An 18,417-nucleotide genomic window follows, 5' to 3' on the forward strand; every position below is an offset into this window, starting at 1 on the left:
ATTATACTAAATGGAGGCTATCTAGAGAGGCATCATACAGTGTGGAGATTACAGTGAGGGGGCATTATACAGTGTTGGAGCCATCAAACAGTTTGGAGGCTACTAAGGGGTCAGTATACTGTGTGGGTGGTACTCTCCAGTGAGGAGGAATTATACTGTGTATAGGGGAGCTGTAAGGGGGGAGACTCGGGACATTATTAAATTTAAAGTGGGCACTTATTGTTATAAGGGAACTCAGGTTACTGTGACTATCAAAGGGGCACACAGGGCAATATTACTTTCTAGGGGGCAAAATATGGGCACTGTTTTCCAGGGCACTTGCACCTTGCATTACTATATTATAGAGGGCTACTTTAGAATTTAGAAGGCACAGAGAACCACACAGCAGGTGCAGTAATAGGTACACATAGGGCAGCAGCGGCTCAGTATTGGGGTATCGGGCAGTAATACGGACACATACGGCAGCAGCGGCTCAGTATTTCAGGTATCAGCAGAATAAGGAGTTTGTGCAGGTTGGGAACAGATGGTGATGGGGCAGGAATATGAGAAGGGAAATGTGTCTTTGTTGTATTCTCTGCAGCCGAGTCGTGGCTGGAAGAAGTTGTCATGTCGGTCGGGGCCAGATGGAAAAGATGGGAAAAATGAACGATTCCATCATAAAGAACGTCAGCGGTAAGTCATTATCTGTAACTGTGCAGTGATCTCTTATATGTTATGTAGGGCTGGTATCTACCACTGACCATATGGCAGTAATATCCATGTTGGTCTTTATATAGAGATTATCTTCAGTAACATCGCTGTCATCTGCTGAGGTTCTCCTCCACTATTGGAGTGCGTCACCCAGTTGTAATCAAGGTTACCTGGTTAGGGGCCCACTCAGAAGCTTCGCCCCCCCCCCGAACCAAAACCCTAGCTACGCCTCTGAGCCGCCCAGAACAAAACCACGCTCTCTCCCATTACTTCTATTTAACAGCCGGTTTCTACTGGACCTGTGGATCTGCTGCAGCGAATTCTCGCAAAGCTTTATTTTTGCTACATCTGGTGAGTACATTTTAATTGTATTAACTGACTATATCTCAGATAAGACCCTATTTTTGCGCTATTTCCTCCAACAGCACTCTTTTGATCAACCAATAGGTGGCACTTCTCTAAAGAAGATTTCCATATTTAAGTTCCCAGAGGAGCATTGCATAGCCTATGAGTCTCTGTATGCTGACTTGACACTCGCCACAAAGCAAAATGTTCCCCCTTAAACCCCATGAAAATAAACTGATAAATTATGTCTGTCCGAGGCTGACGGTGATATGCTGAAATCAACAGCAGCCTAGCAAAAATAACGATACCTACATAACAAAAACTGACACAAAGGTCAGAACTTTCTGGGATTTCTATCTATGATGCACTTCAAAAGCAAATAACTGGGTCAGTGTGTTCTGAATAAAAGGTTCATTATCTTCTAGCAATAAGGTTATCTTACTATTACTTTCTGCTCTCTTGGCCAAAAGACAGAAGAAAAGACCAGATGAAATATATGATGGTTTGTTGTACCTAATTGGGTTGTATAGTCTCATTCTTGTTATTTGGAGGGGTTTAAATAAACATGTTATTTTATTACGGTAAATATTTTATAGCGCCCCTAATTCTAGGGCTTTGTGCATTCAAAAACAGGGTTAACAGAACATAATCAGTTACAATACATAACGGAGTAAAAATATATACCTGAACATGCAAGCAGACAAGTACAATCAGATGAGAGAGAAGACCCGGCCCTCGAGGGCTTACAATCTTCAAGGGACGAGAGAAGGCAACAGTAGATGAGGGGATAAGCACTGATATTGCAGTGTGGTGGCTGTAGGGTTATTTTAGGCTGTAGACTGTTTTGAAGAGGTTGATTTTTAGGTCTGATTGGTTCAAGGAGGAAGATCCAGGATACATAGGAAGTGCAAGACAAATCTTGTGCAAGACAAGAGGAGAACAAAGAAGAAGGTCTTGTGTGGACCGGAAATTATGTCTGGGGAGGTAGTGGGAGACTAGGTAACATATGTATTGAGGGAATAGATTGTTGACAGCCTTTTAAGTCGTTGGTAGTAATATGAATGGAAATCTCTGTGCTATGGGCAGACAATGAAATGATTGACAAAGCGGAGAGGTGGAAAAGTAAGGATGGGAAAGGTGGATAAGGTTGCCCGGTCACAGGATATTGATGACCTATCCATAGGTCATCAATATGTGTACAAGTGCCAAACAAATACTCACCTTTGCCTGCGCTTTGCTCAGGGCCACCAGTGCAGACAACGTTCTGACACCGAGCAATATTGAGGCATTCTCATCAGTGACATTCAGTAGCAAACCTCCAAGCACCTGCTATAGTAATTGTTATAGATTCTGTATGGTTTAAATGCAGCAATCATGTATTTTATGAGTTTATATTGTTTATATTAATATATGCAGAAAACTAGAGCGATTGCATTAATATATGTCCTAGTCTGTCCATAGAGATCAGTGTAACCCAGTTATGCCTGGCAGACACTACTGCCGTGTTTAATTTGCTCCTGCAGTATTAGTCTATATGGTAGATGATAAAGTCGAAGGGCATTTGGGTGCTAAAAGTGAATGGTCAATTTGTTCTTCTAGAAAAGTAAATAATAATGGCAGGGTTATATGAAGGGAGCAGTTATATGAAGGGTGCAGTTATGTAACAGAAGCGGTTGTGGTGGGCTTTTATCTGGTTTATGGTTGGTCAACATGGAATTGGGAATTCTGGTTTGGGATTTATTTAGAGGTTCTGGTATTTATTAGTTTAAGAGATTTGGTAGAACTTATTAATGGGTCTGAATTTGTTGGAAAGGTCAATTCTGAAGTCTCTATGTTTAGGGGTCTTGTGTGTAATCTGTATACATTTTTGGGTGTTCTAAAAGTGGTCAAAACTTTTGTGTGTCACATCACGCATGTTAATCCCTCTAAAGTATCTCTAACATTTGCAAATATTATGTAAACTGTGTGCTTGGGTTGTCTTATCAATAATTCATCTTGTAGTTCAGATTTAATAACTGTAATTATGTAATTATGCAAAAACATGTAAAAATGCACATAAAATATTTTGCATATTTTAATATGCTATTATACACACAATTAAAATTGTTGTTCAGCCAGAAAAAAAATCCACTTAAAACGTTATGCAATCATAAAAGAAAACAGCTCTTTAGCAGGGGACACAAGAAAATTAAGGACCAGGGTGGCAGAAGATCAATAAGGTCATGATGACTTCTTTTGTTTAGATTATATTTAGCAGTTTTTTAAACAATTTCTCCTGGCTGGACAACCATCTTAATAGTGAATATTTTACCTCTTTGGATTTTTCATTTCTTCTGTTACGTAATTGATACAGTCCCAGCCAGAAAAAGAATACAAAGCAGAGTAGAAGGCCATAGTTAATGACCCAATATTAGTTTTGGAGCCTTCAAATGCTCTTTCTAGATTATAGGTGTTACCTGAAATTACAATATAAATTTTTTTTTGTAAATTTCATTAAAATTTTGTTTTTGCATATATGCATCAATTTCTAGATGAGGTGACTTTTCTATCACTCTTACTGAAACAGGACGTTATCAAGGAGGGGAGAGATGGTGACAGAAGCTGTAGTAAGGGACCGCAGCACCGCCCACTGATTACTTTTTGCTTCCAGGTGGAGAAAAAAGCATTAGGATTGACAGTAGCCTCTGCACCCTCATGGCGAACTATTTGAGAACCTCCAGTGCATGCTGGGAGACTGCAATGAATTGTCATCAGTAGTAAGAAAATAAAAAACACAGACAGGCATTCAGAGAGGGAAGGGTAGGGAATTTTGAATTGAAGAACATAAGAAAAGTGGTAAAATTATTAAATTTAATAGTTAGACAGAGTATAGAACTCACTTTGTTTCAGACAAACACAAACAAATTATACATGCTTATAGGTACAGTGGCTCGGACATACAATTGTGTGAAAAGTGTTTGCCCCTTCCTGATTTCCTATTCTTTTGCATGTTTGTCACACTTACATGTTTCAGATTACAAAACAAATGTAAATATTATACAAAGATAACACAAGGAAACACAAAATTCAGTTTTTAAATGAAGGTCTTTATTATTAAGGGAAAAATAAATCCAAACCTAAAGGGCCCTGTGTGAACAAAATGATTGCCCTCCCCAAAAAACATAAATTATCTGTGGTTTATTACATCTTTCGGAAGCTGAGTTCAATTTCCCTAACCACATACAGGCCTCATGTCACGCTGTGACGGTTTTAGGTAGGGGAGGGGGGCCTCAAACTGTCCCTGGAACTGGGACCCTAACTATCCTTGTCCCGGGTGTACTCCTGATGGTAGAGAGTCAGTGGCAAGGGGGGTAATAGTTAGGGGGGTGGATGTCACCTTTGTATTGTCAGGTGACATCAAGCCCCGAGGTTAGTAATGGAGAGGCATCAATAAGACACCTTCATTTCTAACCCCATAGTCACATTGTATGAAAACACAGACACCCAGAAAAAAGTCTTTTAATTGAAAGAAAGACACAGACTCCTTTAATAATCTTAATTAAATCATACTTAAGACCTTGCATATCCCCTCGATGCCAGCATCATCTGCAAAAGAGGTAAAAAACAAACAAACAATATTCCTCACCTTTCTGTAGAGATGCTTTTAATCCATTTGTCCTATGACGGGTCTAGCTCTGCTACATCTAAATGACAGGCTGCCTGGTTGCATGATGCGACCATGGAGTCTGTCATCCAGTAGACACTGAGCACCGAGTGCTCAGTGTCTGCCTATGAACTGCTATTCCCTATCTGAGGGCACCGCAAGCGTGAGAAAGTTCTCCTGCTCTTGGTGCCGTCTGACAGGTCCTGTAAGTTCACAGCCAATGAACTCACTTCACCTATGTGACATCAGCGTGAGCGTCATTTCTTTTTAGTGTCCCTCATTTTAATAGCCAATGCAGACTAATTATACAGCTGTGAGCTGATATTAATAGCCTGGGATGCTCCATGGGTATTACCCCTTCCCAGGCTATAAACATCTGCTCAAAGCTGTCAGCTTTCCCTCTGCTATTTACGAAAATTATGCGGGATGTACAGTTAGCTTCACACACAGTGTACTAATTGTATTTGTCATTGACTTTATATCTACCTATTCTATATGTATTTACTGTATGTAATCCATCTCTTCTATCCTGTCGGCTCCTGCTGTGATTTTACAGTACACGGCAGATGAATTGCAGGCTTTCCTTCTATCTATCTATGTAATATATATACATATATATATGTGTGTGTGTCACTGACATCTATATACATATGTATTCTGTGTATATATCTATTCTATCTATTCTATTGTAACCTGACACTCTGTGATTTTACTGTATGCGGCACATGAATTGTCGGCTTTTATTCTATCTTTTACAAATGTTACCGACTTTTTCCAATTTAAAGAAAAATGCTTGTGTTACCGATCAGCAATCCGAATGTACCATATTCGTGCCGAGTTTGTTTGGTGATCATTTTCCGAACATATTTGCCCATCTCTACTCTCTGCCCTGTTCTGCCTCTAATGGCCTCTTTATATGGACTGATCGATGTCATAGTAGAGGACTTTTCACCATTTTTACATTCTAAACTGGCCACATCATCATAAAGGGAATGAAGATCTGAATAAAATGTGTTTCCTATTGTTTTTTATTTCTCATCTCCGTTGCAGAGATATTAGCTTGGAGCTCAATCCCTGCGCTTACTGTGATTTGACTATAAGTGCTGGGAGGAGAGCAGAGCTGTCATTAAATATACTGCTCTGAATCTGTCCCACGCATAGGAGAATAATGCATGCTAAGAAACATGTTTTATTCAGATCTGCATTCTCTTTGTAATAAAGTGGCCAGTTTAGCTAAATACAATGGTGAAAGGGCCTCTTAAAATGGCCACCAATCAGCTATATGCAAGTTGACTAGCAGACTTTGGCCTATTTTTACTTCTATGTGCACAGAATGATTGTTAACCCCTTTACCCCAGAGAGTTTTTACAATTCTGACCACTGTCCCTTTATGAGGTTATAACTTTGGAATGCTTCAACTGATCCAGGTAATTCTGACATTGTTTTCTCATGACATATAGTACAGGTATAATTTAGTATAGTTCTCATGACATATAGTACAGTATAGGTAAAATTTCTTTGATTTGACTTGCGTTTATTTGTGAAAAAAAATGGAAATTTGGTGAAAATTTTAAAAATTTTGCAATTTTCCAACTTTGAATTTTCATGCCCTTAAATCAAACACATATGTCACACAAAATACTTAATAAGTAACACTTTCCACATCTCTACTTTACATCAGCACAATTTTGGAGCCAAAATATTTTTTTGTTAGGGAGTTATAAGGGTTAAAAGTTGACAAGCGATTTCTCATTTTTACAACACCATTTTTCTTAGGGACCACATCACATGTGAAGTCAATTTGAGGGGTCTATATGATAGAAAATATCCAAAAGTGACACCATTCTAAAAACTGCACCCCTCAAGGTGTGCAAAACCACATTCAAGAAGTTTATTAACCCTTCTAGTGCTTCACATGAATTTTTGTGATGTTTAAAAAAATGAACATTTAACTTTTTTCACAAAAAAATTAATTCAGATCCATATTTTTTAATTTACCCAAGGGTAACAGGAGAAATTGGACCCCAAAAGTTGTTGTGCAATTTGTCCTGAGTATGCTGATACTCCATATGTGGGGGTAAACCACTGTTTGGGCGCATGGCAGAGCTCGGAAGGGAAGGAGCGCCATTTGACTTTTTCAACGTAGAATTGGCTGGAATGGAGATCAGACGCCATGTCACATTTGGAGAGCCCCTGATGTGCCTAAAAAGTGGAAACTCCCAATTCTAACTCCAACCCTAACCCCAACACATCCCTAACCCTAATTCCAACCCAAACCATAACCCTAACCACAAACCTAACCCTAACACACCCCTAATCCCAACCTTAACCCTAATGCCAACCGTAACTTTAGCCCCAACCCTAACCCAGCCCTAACCCTAATGGGAAAATGGAAGTAAATACATTTTTTAAATTTTATTATTTTTCCCTAACTAAGAGGTGATAAAGGGGGGTTTGATTTACTATTTATAGTGGGTTTTTATGTTTGGCAGCTGTCACACACTAAAAGATGCTTTTTATTGCAAAAATTAGTTTTTGAATCACCACATTTTGAGAGCTATAATTTTTCCATATTTTGGCCCACAGAGTCATGTCAGGTCTTGTTTTTTGCGGGACGAGTTGACATTTCTATTGGTACCATTTTCGGCACATGACATTGTTTGATCGCTTTCTATTCCGATTTTTGGGAGGCAGAATGAACAAAAACCAGCAATTTATGGATTTCTTTTGGGGGCGTTTATACCGTTCCTCTTGTGGTAAAATTGATAAAGCAGTTTTATTCTTTGGGTTAGTACGATGACAACGATACCTCATTTATATCATTTTTTATGTTTTGGCGCTTTCATACAATAAAAACTATTTTACATAAGAAATTATTATTTTTGCATCGTTTTATTCTGACAGCTATAACTTTTTTATTTTTCCGGTGATGGAGCTATATGGTGGCTTGTTTTTTGCAGGGCAAGATGACGTTTTCAGCAGTAGCATGGTTATTTATATCTGTCTTTTTGATCGCGTGTTATTCGACTTTTTGTTCGGCGGTATGATGATAAAGCATTGTTTTTTGCCTCGACTGTTTTTATGGTGTTCACTAAAGGGATTAACTAGTGGAACAGTTTTATAGGCCTGGTCATTACGGATGCGGGGATACCAAATATGTGTACTTTTATTTTTTTTTAATCATTTTTTTCACGCAAATATTTATTTATTGAAAGAATAAATATTTTTTGTATTATTATTTTTTATTATTTTTTTAATATTTTTACAATTATTTTATTTTATTTTTTAAAATCATTCTAACTTTTACACTGTGTCCCTCTATGGGACACTCATTATTTGCAGGCTGATCGCTTCTATAGCTTGCAGATCTGCATGCTACAGAAGCTGTCAGCGCTGCAGCTCCTGTGCACTAACCTTAGAGACTTCCTGACATGCGCATGACAGGAAGTCTCTCAGCTCTGGAGACCGGGATGTCGTCATGACGACATCGGGTCTTCATGGCAGCAATTGGTCTTCGATCCAAAGGCAGAGGGGCTTTCAGCCCCTGTGCCGGCTCCGGAATGCTGCGTTCATGTTTGCTTGCAGTGTTTCGGGGGTTAAAGTGCCAGGAGTGGTCCGTGACCATGTGCACAGCCGATCTGTAATAACGTACTATTCCATCCATTGGAATTAAGTCCCATGTCACATGGACGGAATAGTACGTCGGCAGAAAGAGGTTAATACAATAAAATGTCTATTTAGTGCCATAATCTAAACTATTTTCTAATATACTTGAATTAAAAATTCCCTACCATTCTCTTTCTTCATTATCTAATTGCTTTTCTTTTTTTCACTTGTTGTTCGATGTCACTTTGTTTGAGAATCCCAGTACATGCTGGGGCATTCAATCAAAGCATCATCAGAAGGCAGATGCTGAGGTCACTTCCCGAAGCTCCTGCTTCCTTCCTCAAACAAAACGCCATCAGTGATGCTTGTTTCAGGGGCTGGGCTCGTCCCAGGGCGATGTGCACAATGATAGCGCATGCTCTGTTGCTGGCTCATTACTGCTTATCTGAGCCAGCAAGAGAGGGCACTGTCTTTCTGCACATCGCATAGTGCACAGCACACATGGACTAGCCTAGCCCTTGGAAGGAAGGTTACATATAATGTAGGGATCTCACCGGATCTCACCACAGCACAGCCCAGCTGGGAATGGAGCCCAGTGACCGGAGGTAACCTCTATGACGTCACCCCCGGTCAATGATGCTGCGATCCCATCAGTTCATTCACCAGTGGTTCTCTGGCTGGACAGTCGCATCTTGGCATTGTCCAGGTTGAAAACTAATTATCCCCCAGACATGGATTACAGCGTGGGACAGAACGACAGACAGGTATGGTATATTGTTGTTTTTTTTAATTTTAGTTTTATTACAGGAGAACGAGGGCTTTGGTGGAATAGGCGTTTGGTGAGTATAATTGTGTTTGTTATTTTTAAATAAAAAAGTAAAACTGTTTTGTTTTATTTCTAATAAAAGACTTTATTCTGGCTGTGTCTTTATTTACCATATAACTATAGGATTAGTAATGGATGGGTGTCTTATAGATGCTTCTCCATTACTAATCCATGGGTTTGATGTCACCTGACAATACAAAGGTGACATCAACCGCACAAATATAAACCCCACTTGCCACCGCTACAAGGCAAGTGGGAAGAGCCAGGCAAAGCACCAAAATTGGAGCATCTAATAGATGTGCCTTTTCTGGGCAGCTGCGGGCTGCTATTTGTAGGCTGGGGTCAATATCCATGGCTCCTTACCAGCCTGAGAATACCAGCCCCCAGCTATGAGCCTTAGCAAGGCTGGTTGTCAAAAATGAGGGGACCCCACACCATTTTTTAAAATTATTTATTTAAATTATTAAAAAAACAGCGTGGGGACCCCTCTGTTCTTGATAACCAGCCTTGCTGAAGCTGACAGGTGAGGGTTGCAGCCCCCAGCTGTGAGTTTTGCCTGGCTGGTTATAGAAAATACAGGTGAACCTATGTCATTTTTTTCATTTATTTATTTATTTATTTATTTATTGTGCAGGCAGCGGCTGATGAATACCCCCATCAGCCGCTCCTGTTGTTACTGTTATTAGCAGCAGCAAGGGTAGGCTGATGGGAGTAATTGTCCCATCAGCTGCCGCCTGCTGTCTCTTTTATCACTTAAATGTAACTATCATCATTGTCCCCTGCTTGCGCCGATTGCCGGCAGAGCAGGGGAGAATGATGAGAGCCGTGTTCAGTATCCGGCACTGGGGAACAGCGCTTACTGTAACACTTCTTCCCTGGCGCCGATGCGTGTCACAAGGATGACATCCATGTGTGTCATGCGTATGCACGTATACGGGACATTTTGTGGCCCGCGCTGACATTAAAAAACAGACATGACAGCGTGTTTTGCCCACAGACACACGGTCTGTGGAAACACACTAACATGGGCACGGACACATTCCCTGGAAAAGGCAAATAGCGTTCCACTTCTCCAGAGTCTCTCCGTATGGCTAATTAGTACTGTAGAACCACATATGGGGTATTACCACGTCCAGTAGAAATTGTGGGACAAATTTTGGTGACATTTTTACCCACTTATTGTGTGAAAATGTAAAATCTTTGGCTAAAACTAAATTTTGGTGGTAAAAATGAAGTTATTTTGTCTTAAAACAGCCCAATGGTATAAAATTCTGTGACACACCAATGGTGTCAATATGATCACTGTGTATGGGGTATGGTAAAATGTGTTATTACCTTTGGCTTTCCCTCTCATCCTGGTTCCAACAGTTATTAGTGTATATGTATAGATTAACATACAGTGGGGCAAAAAAGTATTTAGTCATTCAGCAATAGTGCAAGTTCCACCACTTAAAAAGATGAGAGGCGTCTGTAATTTACATCAGGTAGACCTCAACTATGGGAGACAAACTGAGAAATAAAAATCCAGAAAATCACATTGTCTGTTTTTTTATCATTTTATTTGCATATTATGGTGGAAAATAAGTATTTGGTCAGAAACAAACAATCAAGATTTCTGGCTCTCACAGACCTGTAACTTCTTCTTTAAGAGTCTCCTCTTTCCTCCACTCATTACCTGTAGTAATGGCACCTGTTTAAACTTGTTATCAGTATAAAAAGACACCTGTGCACACCCTCAAACAGTCTGACTCCAAACTCCACTATGGTGAAGACCAAAGAGCTGTCAAAGGACACCAGAAACAAAATTGTAGCCCTGCACCAGGCTGGGAAGACTGAATCTGCAATAGCCAACCAGCTTGGAGTGAAGAAATCAACAGTGGGAGCAATAATTAGACAATGGAAGACATTCAAGACCACTGATAATCTCCCTCGATCTGGGGCTCCACGCAAAATCTCACCCCGTGGGGTCAGAATGATCACAAGAACGGTGAGCAAAAATCCCAGAACCACGCGGGGGGACCTAGTGAATGAACTGCAGAGAGCTGGGACCAATGTAACAAGGCCTACCATAAGTAACACACTACGCCACCATGGACTCAGATCCTGCAGTGCCAGACGTGTCCCACTGCTTAAGCCAGTACATGTCCGGGACCGTCTGAAGTTTGCTAGAGAGCATTTGGATGATCCAGAGGAGTTTTGGGAGAATGTCCTATGGTCTGATGAAACCAAACTGGAACTGTTTGGTAGAAACACAACTTGTCGTGTTTGGAGGAAAAAGAATACTGAGTTGCATCCATCAAACACCATACCTACTGTAAAGCATGGTGGTGGAAACATCATGCTTTAGGGCTGTTTCTCTGCAAAGGGGCCAGGATGACTGATCCGGGTACATGAAAGAATGAATGGGGCCATGTATCGTGAGATTTTGAGTGCAAACCTCCTTCCATCAGCAAGGGCATTGAAGATGAAACGTGGCTGGGTCTTTCAACATGACAATGATCCAAAGCACACTGCCAGGGCAAAGAAGGAGTGGCTTCGTAAGAAGCATTTCAAGGTCCTGGAGTGGCCTAGCCAGTCTCCAGATCTCAACCCTATAGAAAACCTTTGGAGGGAGTTGAAAGTCCGTGTGGCCAAGCGAAAAGCCAAAAACATCACTGCTCTAGAGGAGATCTGCATGGAGGAATGGGCCAACATACCAACAACAGTGTGGCAACCTTGTGAAGACTTACAGAAAACGTTTGACCTCTGTCATTGCCAACAAAGGATATATTACAAAGTATTGAGATGAAATTTTGTTTCTGACCAAATACTTATTTTCCACCATAATATGCAAATAAAATGATAAAAAAACAGACAATGTGATTTTCTGGGTTTTTTTTTCTCAGTTTGTCTCCCATAGTTGAGGTCTATCTATGATGTAAATTACAGACGCCTCTCATCTTTTTAAGTGGTGGAACTTGCACTATTGCTGAATGACTAAATACTTTTTTGCCCCACTGTATGTTGATATTGCTACATGATTTAAGTGTACTATCACCTCTTACTGTAAGAGGGGTTAGCTGCAGCTAAGGGAAGGAGTGTTTCCTGTATCTAGTCAGAAGGGCCCAAGCACCCAGACAGTCCACACGGGCTCTAGGCCCAGGACATTAGCAGCCACCATGCAACGTTGGTTGTTTAAGAGGAGAGAACACAGCCATCCACAGCATCAGGCCAGAAAAGAGGAGGCCAGCACAGCATTACGAAAGAAGGAAAGAAGACAGTACATGATCACAGGTAGCCCTAGAATGTGGCAGCTTATATCTTGGGCACATGTCCTCAGTACTGGGGTGAAACGGTGCTGGGGCAGGACCCAGAAACAGTGAGCTGGGACCAGGACAGTGCTGGGACTTTACAGAGCACATTATTGAACGGCTGGTCACTCACCTGTTGTGAAATTGGATTTTGGGCTCCCCCGGTGGCCACTGGTGGAATTGAACTTGTGTGCATCATCCCCTCTGTTCACCTGTTCCCATCAGGATGTGGGAGTCGCTATTTAACCTTGCTCCTCTGTCACTTCCATGCCGGTCAACATTGTAATCAGAAGCCTTTCTGTGCATGTTCCTGCTACCAGACAACTTCCAGCTAAGTCGGACTTTTGTCCTTGTTTGTTTTTTGCATTTTGTTCCAGTTCACAGCTGCAGTTTCGTTTCTGTGTCTGGAAAGCTCTTGTGATCTGAAATTGCCACTCTGATGTTATGAGTTAATACTAGAGTCTTAAAGTAATTTCAGGATGGTGTATTGATAGGGTTTTCAGCTGACCATGAAAGTACCCTTTCTGTCTTCCGGCTATCTAGTAAGCGGACCTCGATTTTGCTAAACCTATTTTCATACTACGTTTGTCATTTTCATCTTAAATCACCGCCAATATATGTGGGGGCCTCTGTCTGCCTTTCGGGGAAATTTCTCTAGAGGTGAGCCAGGACTATATTTTCCTCTGCCAGGATTAGTTAGTCCTCCGGCCGGCGCTGGGCGTCTAGGGATAAAACGCAGGCTACGCTACCCGGCTACTGTTAGTTGTGCGGCAGGTTTAGTTCATGGTCAGTTTAAGTTTCCATCCTTCCAAGAGCTAGTTCCTATGTATGCTGGGCTATGTTCTCTTGCCATTGAGAACCATAACAGTTTGACCGGCCCACAAAGGGTTAAATTAATTGGCAGAGAAAGGAGAGAAAAAAGAAGTCTGCTGTTTTTTTTTTTTTTTCCTTCAGTTCTGAGTGTGCTTTCAATTGAATCACTTGCAAGTCTGCCTATATTGCAGCCTTCCTCTCTCTCTCTCCTTCTAATCCTGGAATGGCTCTGTGTTCACCTGTTTAAAATGGATATTCAGAGTTTAGCTGCAGGTTTGAATAATCTCACCACGAAAGTTCAAAATTTACAAGATTTTGTTGTTCATGTTCCTATATCTGAACCTAGAATTCCTTTGCCTGAATTTTTCTCGGGGAATAGATCTTGCTTTCAAAATTTCAAAAATAATTGCAAGTTGTTTTTGTCCCTGAAATCTCGCTCTGCTGGAGATCCTGCTCAGCAGGTCAGGATTGTGATTTCCTTGCTCCGGGGCGACCCTCAAGATTGGGCTTTTGCATTGGCTCCAGGGGATCCTGCGTTGCTCAATGTGGATGCGTTTTTTCTGGCCTTGGGGTTGCTTTATGAGGAACCTCATTTAGAGCTTCAGGCGGAAAAAGCCTTGATGTCCCTATCTCAGGGGCAAGATGAAGTTGAAATATACTGCCAAAAATTCCGTAAATGGTCTGTGCTTACTCAGTGGAATGAGTGCGCCCTGGCGGCGAATTTCAGAGAGGGTCTCTCTGATGCCGTTAAGGATGTTATGGTGGGGTTCCCTGTGCCTGCGGGTCTGAATGAGTCCATGACAATGGCTATCCAGATCGATAGACGTCTGCGGGAGCGCAAACCTGTGCACCATTTGGCGGTGTCTACTGAGAAGACGCCAGAGAATATGCAATGTGATAGAATTCTGTCCAGAAGCGAACGGCAGAATTTTAGACGAAAAAATGGGTTGTGCTTTTATTGTGGTGATTCAACTCATGTTATATCAGCATGCTCTAAGCGTACTAAGAAGCTTGATAAGTCAGTTTCAATTGGCACTTTTCAGTCTAAGTTTATTCTATCTGTGACCCTGATTTGTTCTTTATCATCTATTACCGCGGATGCCTATGTCGACTCTGGCGCCGCTTTGAGTCTTATGGATTGGTCCTTTGCCAAACGCTGTGGGTATGATTTAGAGCCTCTTGAAACTCCTATACCTCTGAAGGGGATTGACTCCACCCCATTGGCTAGTAATAAACCACAATACTGGACACAAGTAACTATGCGAATTAATCCGGATCATCAGGAGATTGTTCGCTTTCTTGTGCTGTATAATCTACATGATGTGTTGGTGCTTGGATTGCCATGGTTGCAATCTCATAACCCAGTCCTCGACTGGAACGCTATGTCTGTGTTAAGCTGGGGATGTAAGGGGATGCATGGGGACGTACCTTTGGTTTCCATTTCGTCCTCTATTCCCTCTGAGATTCCTGAATTCTTGTCTGACTATCGTGACGTTTTTGAAGAACCTAAGCTTGGTTCATTACCTCCGCACCGGGAGTGCGATTGTGCCATAGATTTGATTCCGGGTAGTAAATACCCTAAGGGTCGTTTATTTAATCTGTCTGTGCCTGAACATGCTGCTATGCGAGAATATATAAAGGAGTCCTTGGAAAAGGGACATATTCGTCCTTCGTCATCTCCCTTAGGAGCCGGTTTTTTCTTTGTGTCTAAGAAAGATGGCTCTTTGAGGCCGTGTATTGATTATCGGCTTTTGAATAAAATCACGGTTAAATATCAATATCCGTTGCCACTGCTGACTGACTTGTTTGCTCGCATAAAGGGGGCCAAGTGGTTCTCTAAGATAGATCTCCGTGGGGCGTATAATTTGGTGCGAATTAAGCAGGGGGATGAGTGGAAAACCGCATTTAATACGCCCGAGGGCCACTTTGAGTATTTGGTGATGCCTTTTGGCCTTTCAAATGCCCCTTCAGTCTTTCAGTCCTTTATGCATGACATTTTCCGTGATTATTTGGATAAATTTATGATCGTGTATCTGGATGATATTCTGATTTTTTCGGATGACTGGGACTCTCATGTCCAGCAGGTCAGGAGGGTTTTTCAGGTTTTGCGGTCTAATTCCTTGTGTGTGAAGGGTTCTAAGTGCGTTTTTGGGGTTCAAAAGATTTCCTTCTTGGGATACATTTTTTCCCCCTCTTCCATCGAGATGGATCCTGTCAAGGTTCGGGCTATTTGTGATTGGACGCAACCCTCTTCTCTTAAGAGTCTTCAGAAATTTTTGGGCTTTGCTAACTTTTATCGTCGATTTATTGCTGGTTTTTCTGATGTTGTTAAACCATTGACTGATTTGACTAAGAAGGGTGCTGATGTTGCTGATTGGTCCCCTGCTGCTGTGGAGGCCTTTCGGGAGCTTAAGCGCCGCTTTTCTTCCGCCCCTGTGTTGCGTCAGCCTGATGTTGCTCTTCCTTTTCAGGTTGAGGTCGACGCTTCTGAAATCGGAGCTGGGGCGGTTTTGTCGCAAAGAAGTTCCGACTGCTCCGTGATGAAACCTTGTGCTTTTTTTTCTCGTAAATTTTCGCCCGCCGAGTGGAATTATGATATTGGGAATCGGGAGCTTTTGGCCATGAAGTGGGCTTTTGAGGAGTGGCGTCATTGGCTTGAGGGGGCTAGACATCAGGTGGTGGTATTGACCGACCACAAAAATTTAATTTATCTTGAGTCCGCCAGACGCCTGAATCCTAGACAGGCGCGCTGGTCGTTGTTTTTCTCTCGGTTTAATTTTGTGGTGTCATACCTACCGGGTTCTAAGAATGTTAAGGCGGATGCCCTTTCTAGGAGTTTTGAGCCTGACTCCCCTGGTAATTCTGAACCTACAGGTATCCTTAAGGATGGAGTGATATTGTCTGCCGTTTCTCCAGACCTGCGGCGGGCCTTGCAGGATTTTCAGGCGGATAGACCTGATCGTTGCCCACCTGGTAGACTGTTTGTTCCTGATGATTGGACCAGTAAAGTCATTTCTGAGGTTCATTCTTCTGCGTTGGCAGGTCATCCTGGAATCTTTGGTACCAGGGATTTGGTGGCAAGGTCCTTCTGGTGGCCTTCCCTGTCACGAGATGTACGAGGCTTTGTGCAGTCTTGTGACGTTTGTGCTCGGGCCAAGCCTTGTTGTTCTCGGGCTAGTGGATTGTTGTTGCCCTTGCCTATCCCGAAGAGGCCTTGGATGCACATCTCGATGGATTTTATTTCGGATCTTCCTGTTTCTCTGAAGATGTCTGTCATCTGGGTGGTGTGTGACCGTTTCTCTAAGATGGTCCATTTGGTTCCCCTGCCTAAGTTGCCTTCTTCTTCCGAGTTGGTTCCTCTGTTTTTTCAAAATGTGGTTCGTTTGCATGGTATTCCGGAGAATATCGTTTCTGACAGAGGAACCCAATTCGTGTCTAGATTTTGGCGGGCATTCTGTGCTAGGATGGGCATAGATTTGTCTTTCTCGTCTGCTTTCCATCCTCAGACTAATGGCCAGACCGAGCGGACGAATCAGACTTTGGAGACATATTTGAGGTGTTTTGTGTCTGCAGATCAGGATGATTGGGTTGCTTTTTTGCCTTTAGCGGAGTTTGCCCTCAATAATCGGGCCAGCTCTGCCACCTTGGTGTCTCCTTTTTTCTGTAGTTCGGGGTTTCATCCTCGATTTTCCTCCGGTCAGGTGGAATCTTCGGATTGTCCTGGAGTGGATGCTGTGGTGGAGAGGTTGCATCAGATTTGGGGGCAGGTAGTGGACAATTTGAAGTTGTCCCAGGAGAAGACTCAGCTTTTTGCCAACCGCCGGCGTCGGGTTGGTCCTCGGCTTTGTGTCGGGGACTTGGTGTGGTTGTCTTCTCGTTTTGTCCCTATGAGGGTTTCTTCTCCTAAGTTTAAGCCTCGGTTCATCGGCCCGTACAAGATATTGGAGATTCTTAACCCTGTGTCCTTCCGTTTGGACCTCCCTGCATCTTTTTCTATTCATAATGTTTTTCATCGGTCATTGTTGCGCAGGTATGAGGTACCGGTTGTGCCTTCCGTTGAGCCTCCTGCTCCGGTGTTGGTTGAGGGCGAGTTGGAGTACGTTGTGGAAAAAATCTTGGACTCCCGTGTTTCCAGACGGAAACTCCAGTATCTGGTCAAATGGAAGGGATACGGTCAGGAGGATAATTCTTGGGTGACTGCCTCTGATGTTCATGCCTCCGATCTGGTCCGTGCCTTTCATAGGGCTCATCCTGATCGCCCTGGTGGTTCTGGTGAGGGTTCGGTGCCCCCTCCTTGAGGGGGGGGGTACTGTTGTGAAATTGGATTTTGGGCTCCCCCGGTGGCCACTGGTGGAATTGAACTTGTGTGCATCATCCCCTCTGTTCACCTGTTCCCATCAGGATGTGGGAGTCGCTATTTAACCTTGCTCCTCTGTCACTTCCATGCCGGTCAACATTGTAATCAGAAGCCTTTCTGTGCATGTTCCTGCTACCAGACAACTTCCAGCTAAGTCGGACTTTTGTCCTTGTTTGTTTTTTGCATTTTGTTCCAGTTCACAGCTGCAGTTTCGTTTCTGTGTCTGGAAAGCTCTTGTGATCTGAAATTGCCACTCTGATGTTATGAGTTAATACTAGAGTCTTAAAGTAATTTCAGGATGGTGTATTGATAGGGTTTTCAGCTGACCATGAAAGTACCCTTTCTGTCTTCCGGCTATCTAGTAAGCGGACCTCGATTTTGCTAAACCTATTTTCATACTACGTTTGTCATTTTCATCTTAAATCACCGCCAATATATGTGGGGGCCTGTTGTGAATTTGCTTTTTGCTCCCTCTAGTGGTTACTAGTTTTTTGACTCTGGTTTTTCTGTCATTCCTTTTATCCGCACCTGGGTCGTTAGTTAGGGGTGTTGCTATATAAGCTCCCTGGACCTTCAGTTCAATGCCTGGCAACGTAGTTATCAGAGCTAGTCTGCTGTGCTCTTGTCTACTGATCCTGGTTCCAGTTATATCAGCTAAGTCTGCCTTTTGCTTTTTGCTATTTGTTTTGGTTTTGTATTTTTGTCCAGCTTGTTCCTAATCTATATCCTGACCTTTGCTGGAAGCTCTAGGGGGCTGGTGTTCTCCCCCCGGACCGTTAGACGGTTCGGGGGTTCTTGAATTTCCAGTGTGGATTTTGATAGGGTTTTTGTTGACCATATAAGTTAC

General features: G+C 42.4%; 1 protein-coding gene across 1 annotated transcript in view; it reads right to left on the reverse strand.

The window, feature by feature from the left end:
• LOC143782504 (Y+L amino acid transporter 2-like) overlaps positions 1-18,417 on the reverse strand; it is a 117,789-nt gene that overhangs the window by 65,308 nt on the left and 34,064 nt on the right. Inside the window, exon 4 of the mRNA XM_077269999.1 lies at positions 3,347-3,491. Within this exon, the coding sequence (XP_077126114.1) occupies positions 3,347-3,491 (145 nt within the window). The remainder of the gene's footprint in view (positions 1-3,346; positions 3,492-18,417) is intronic.

Source organism: Ranitomeya variabilis, chromosome 6 (assembly GCF_051348905.1).
Source record: "Ranitomeya variabilis isolate aRanVar5 chromosome 6, aRanVar5.hap1, whole genome shotgun sequence".
NCBI lineage: Eukaryota > Metazoa > Chordata > Amphibia > Anura > Dendrobatidae > Ranitomeya > Ranitomeya variabilis.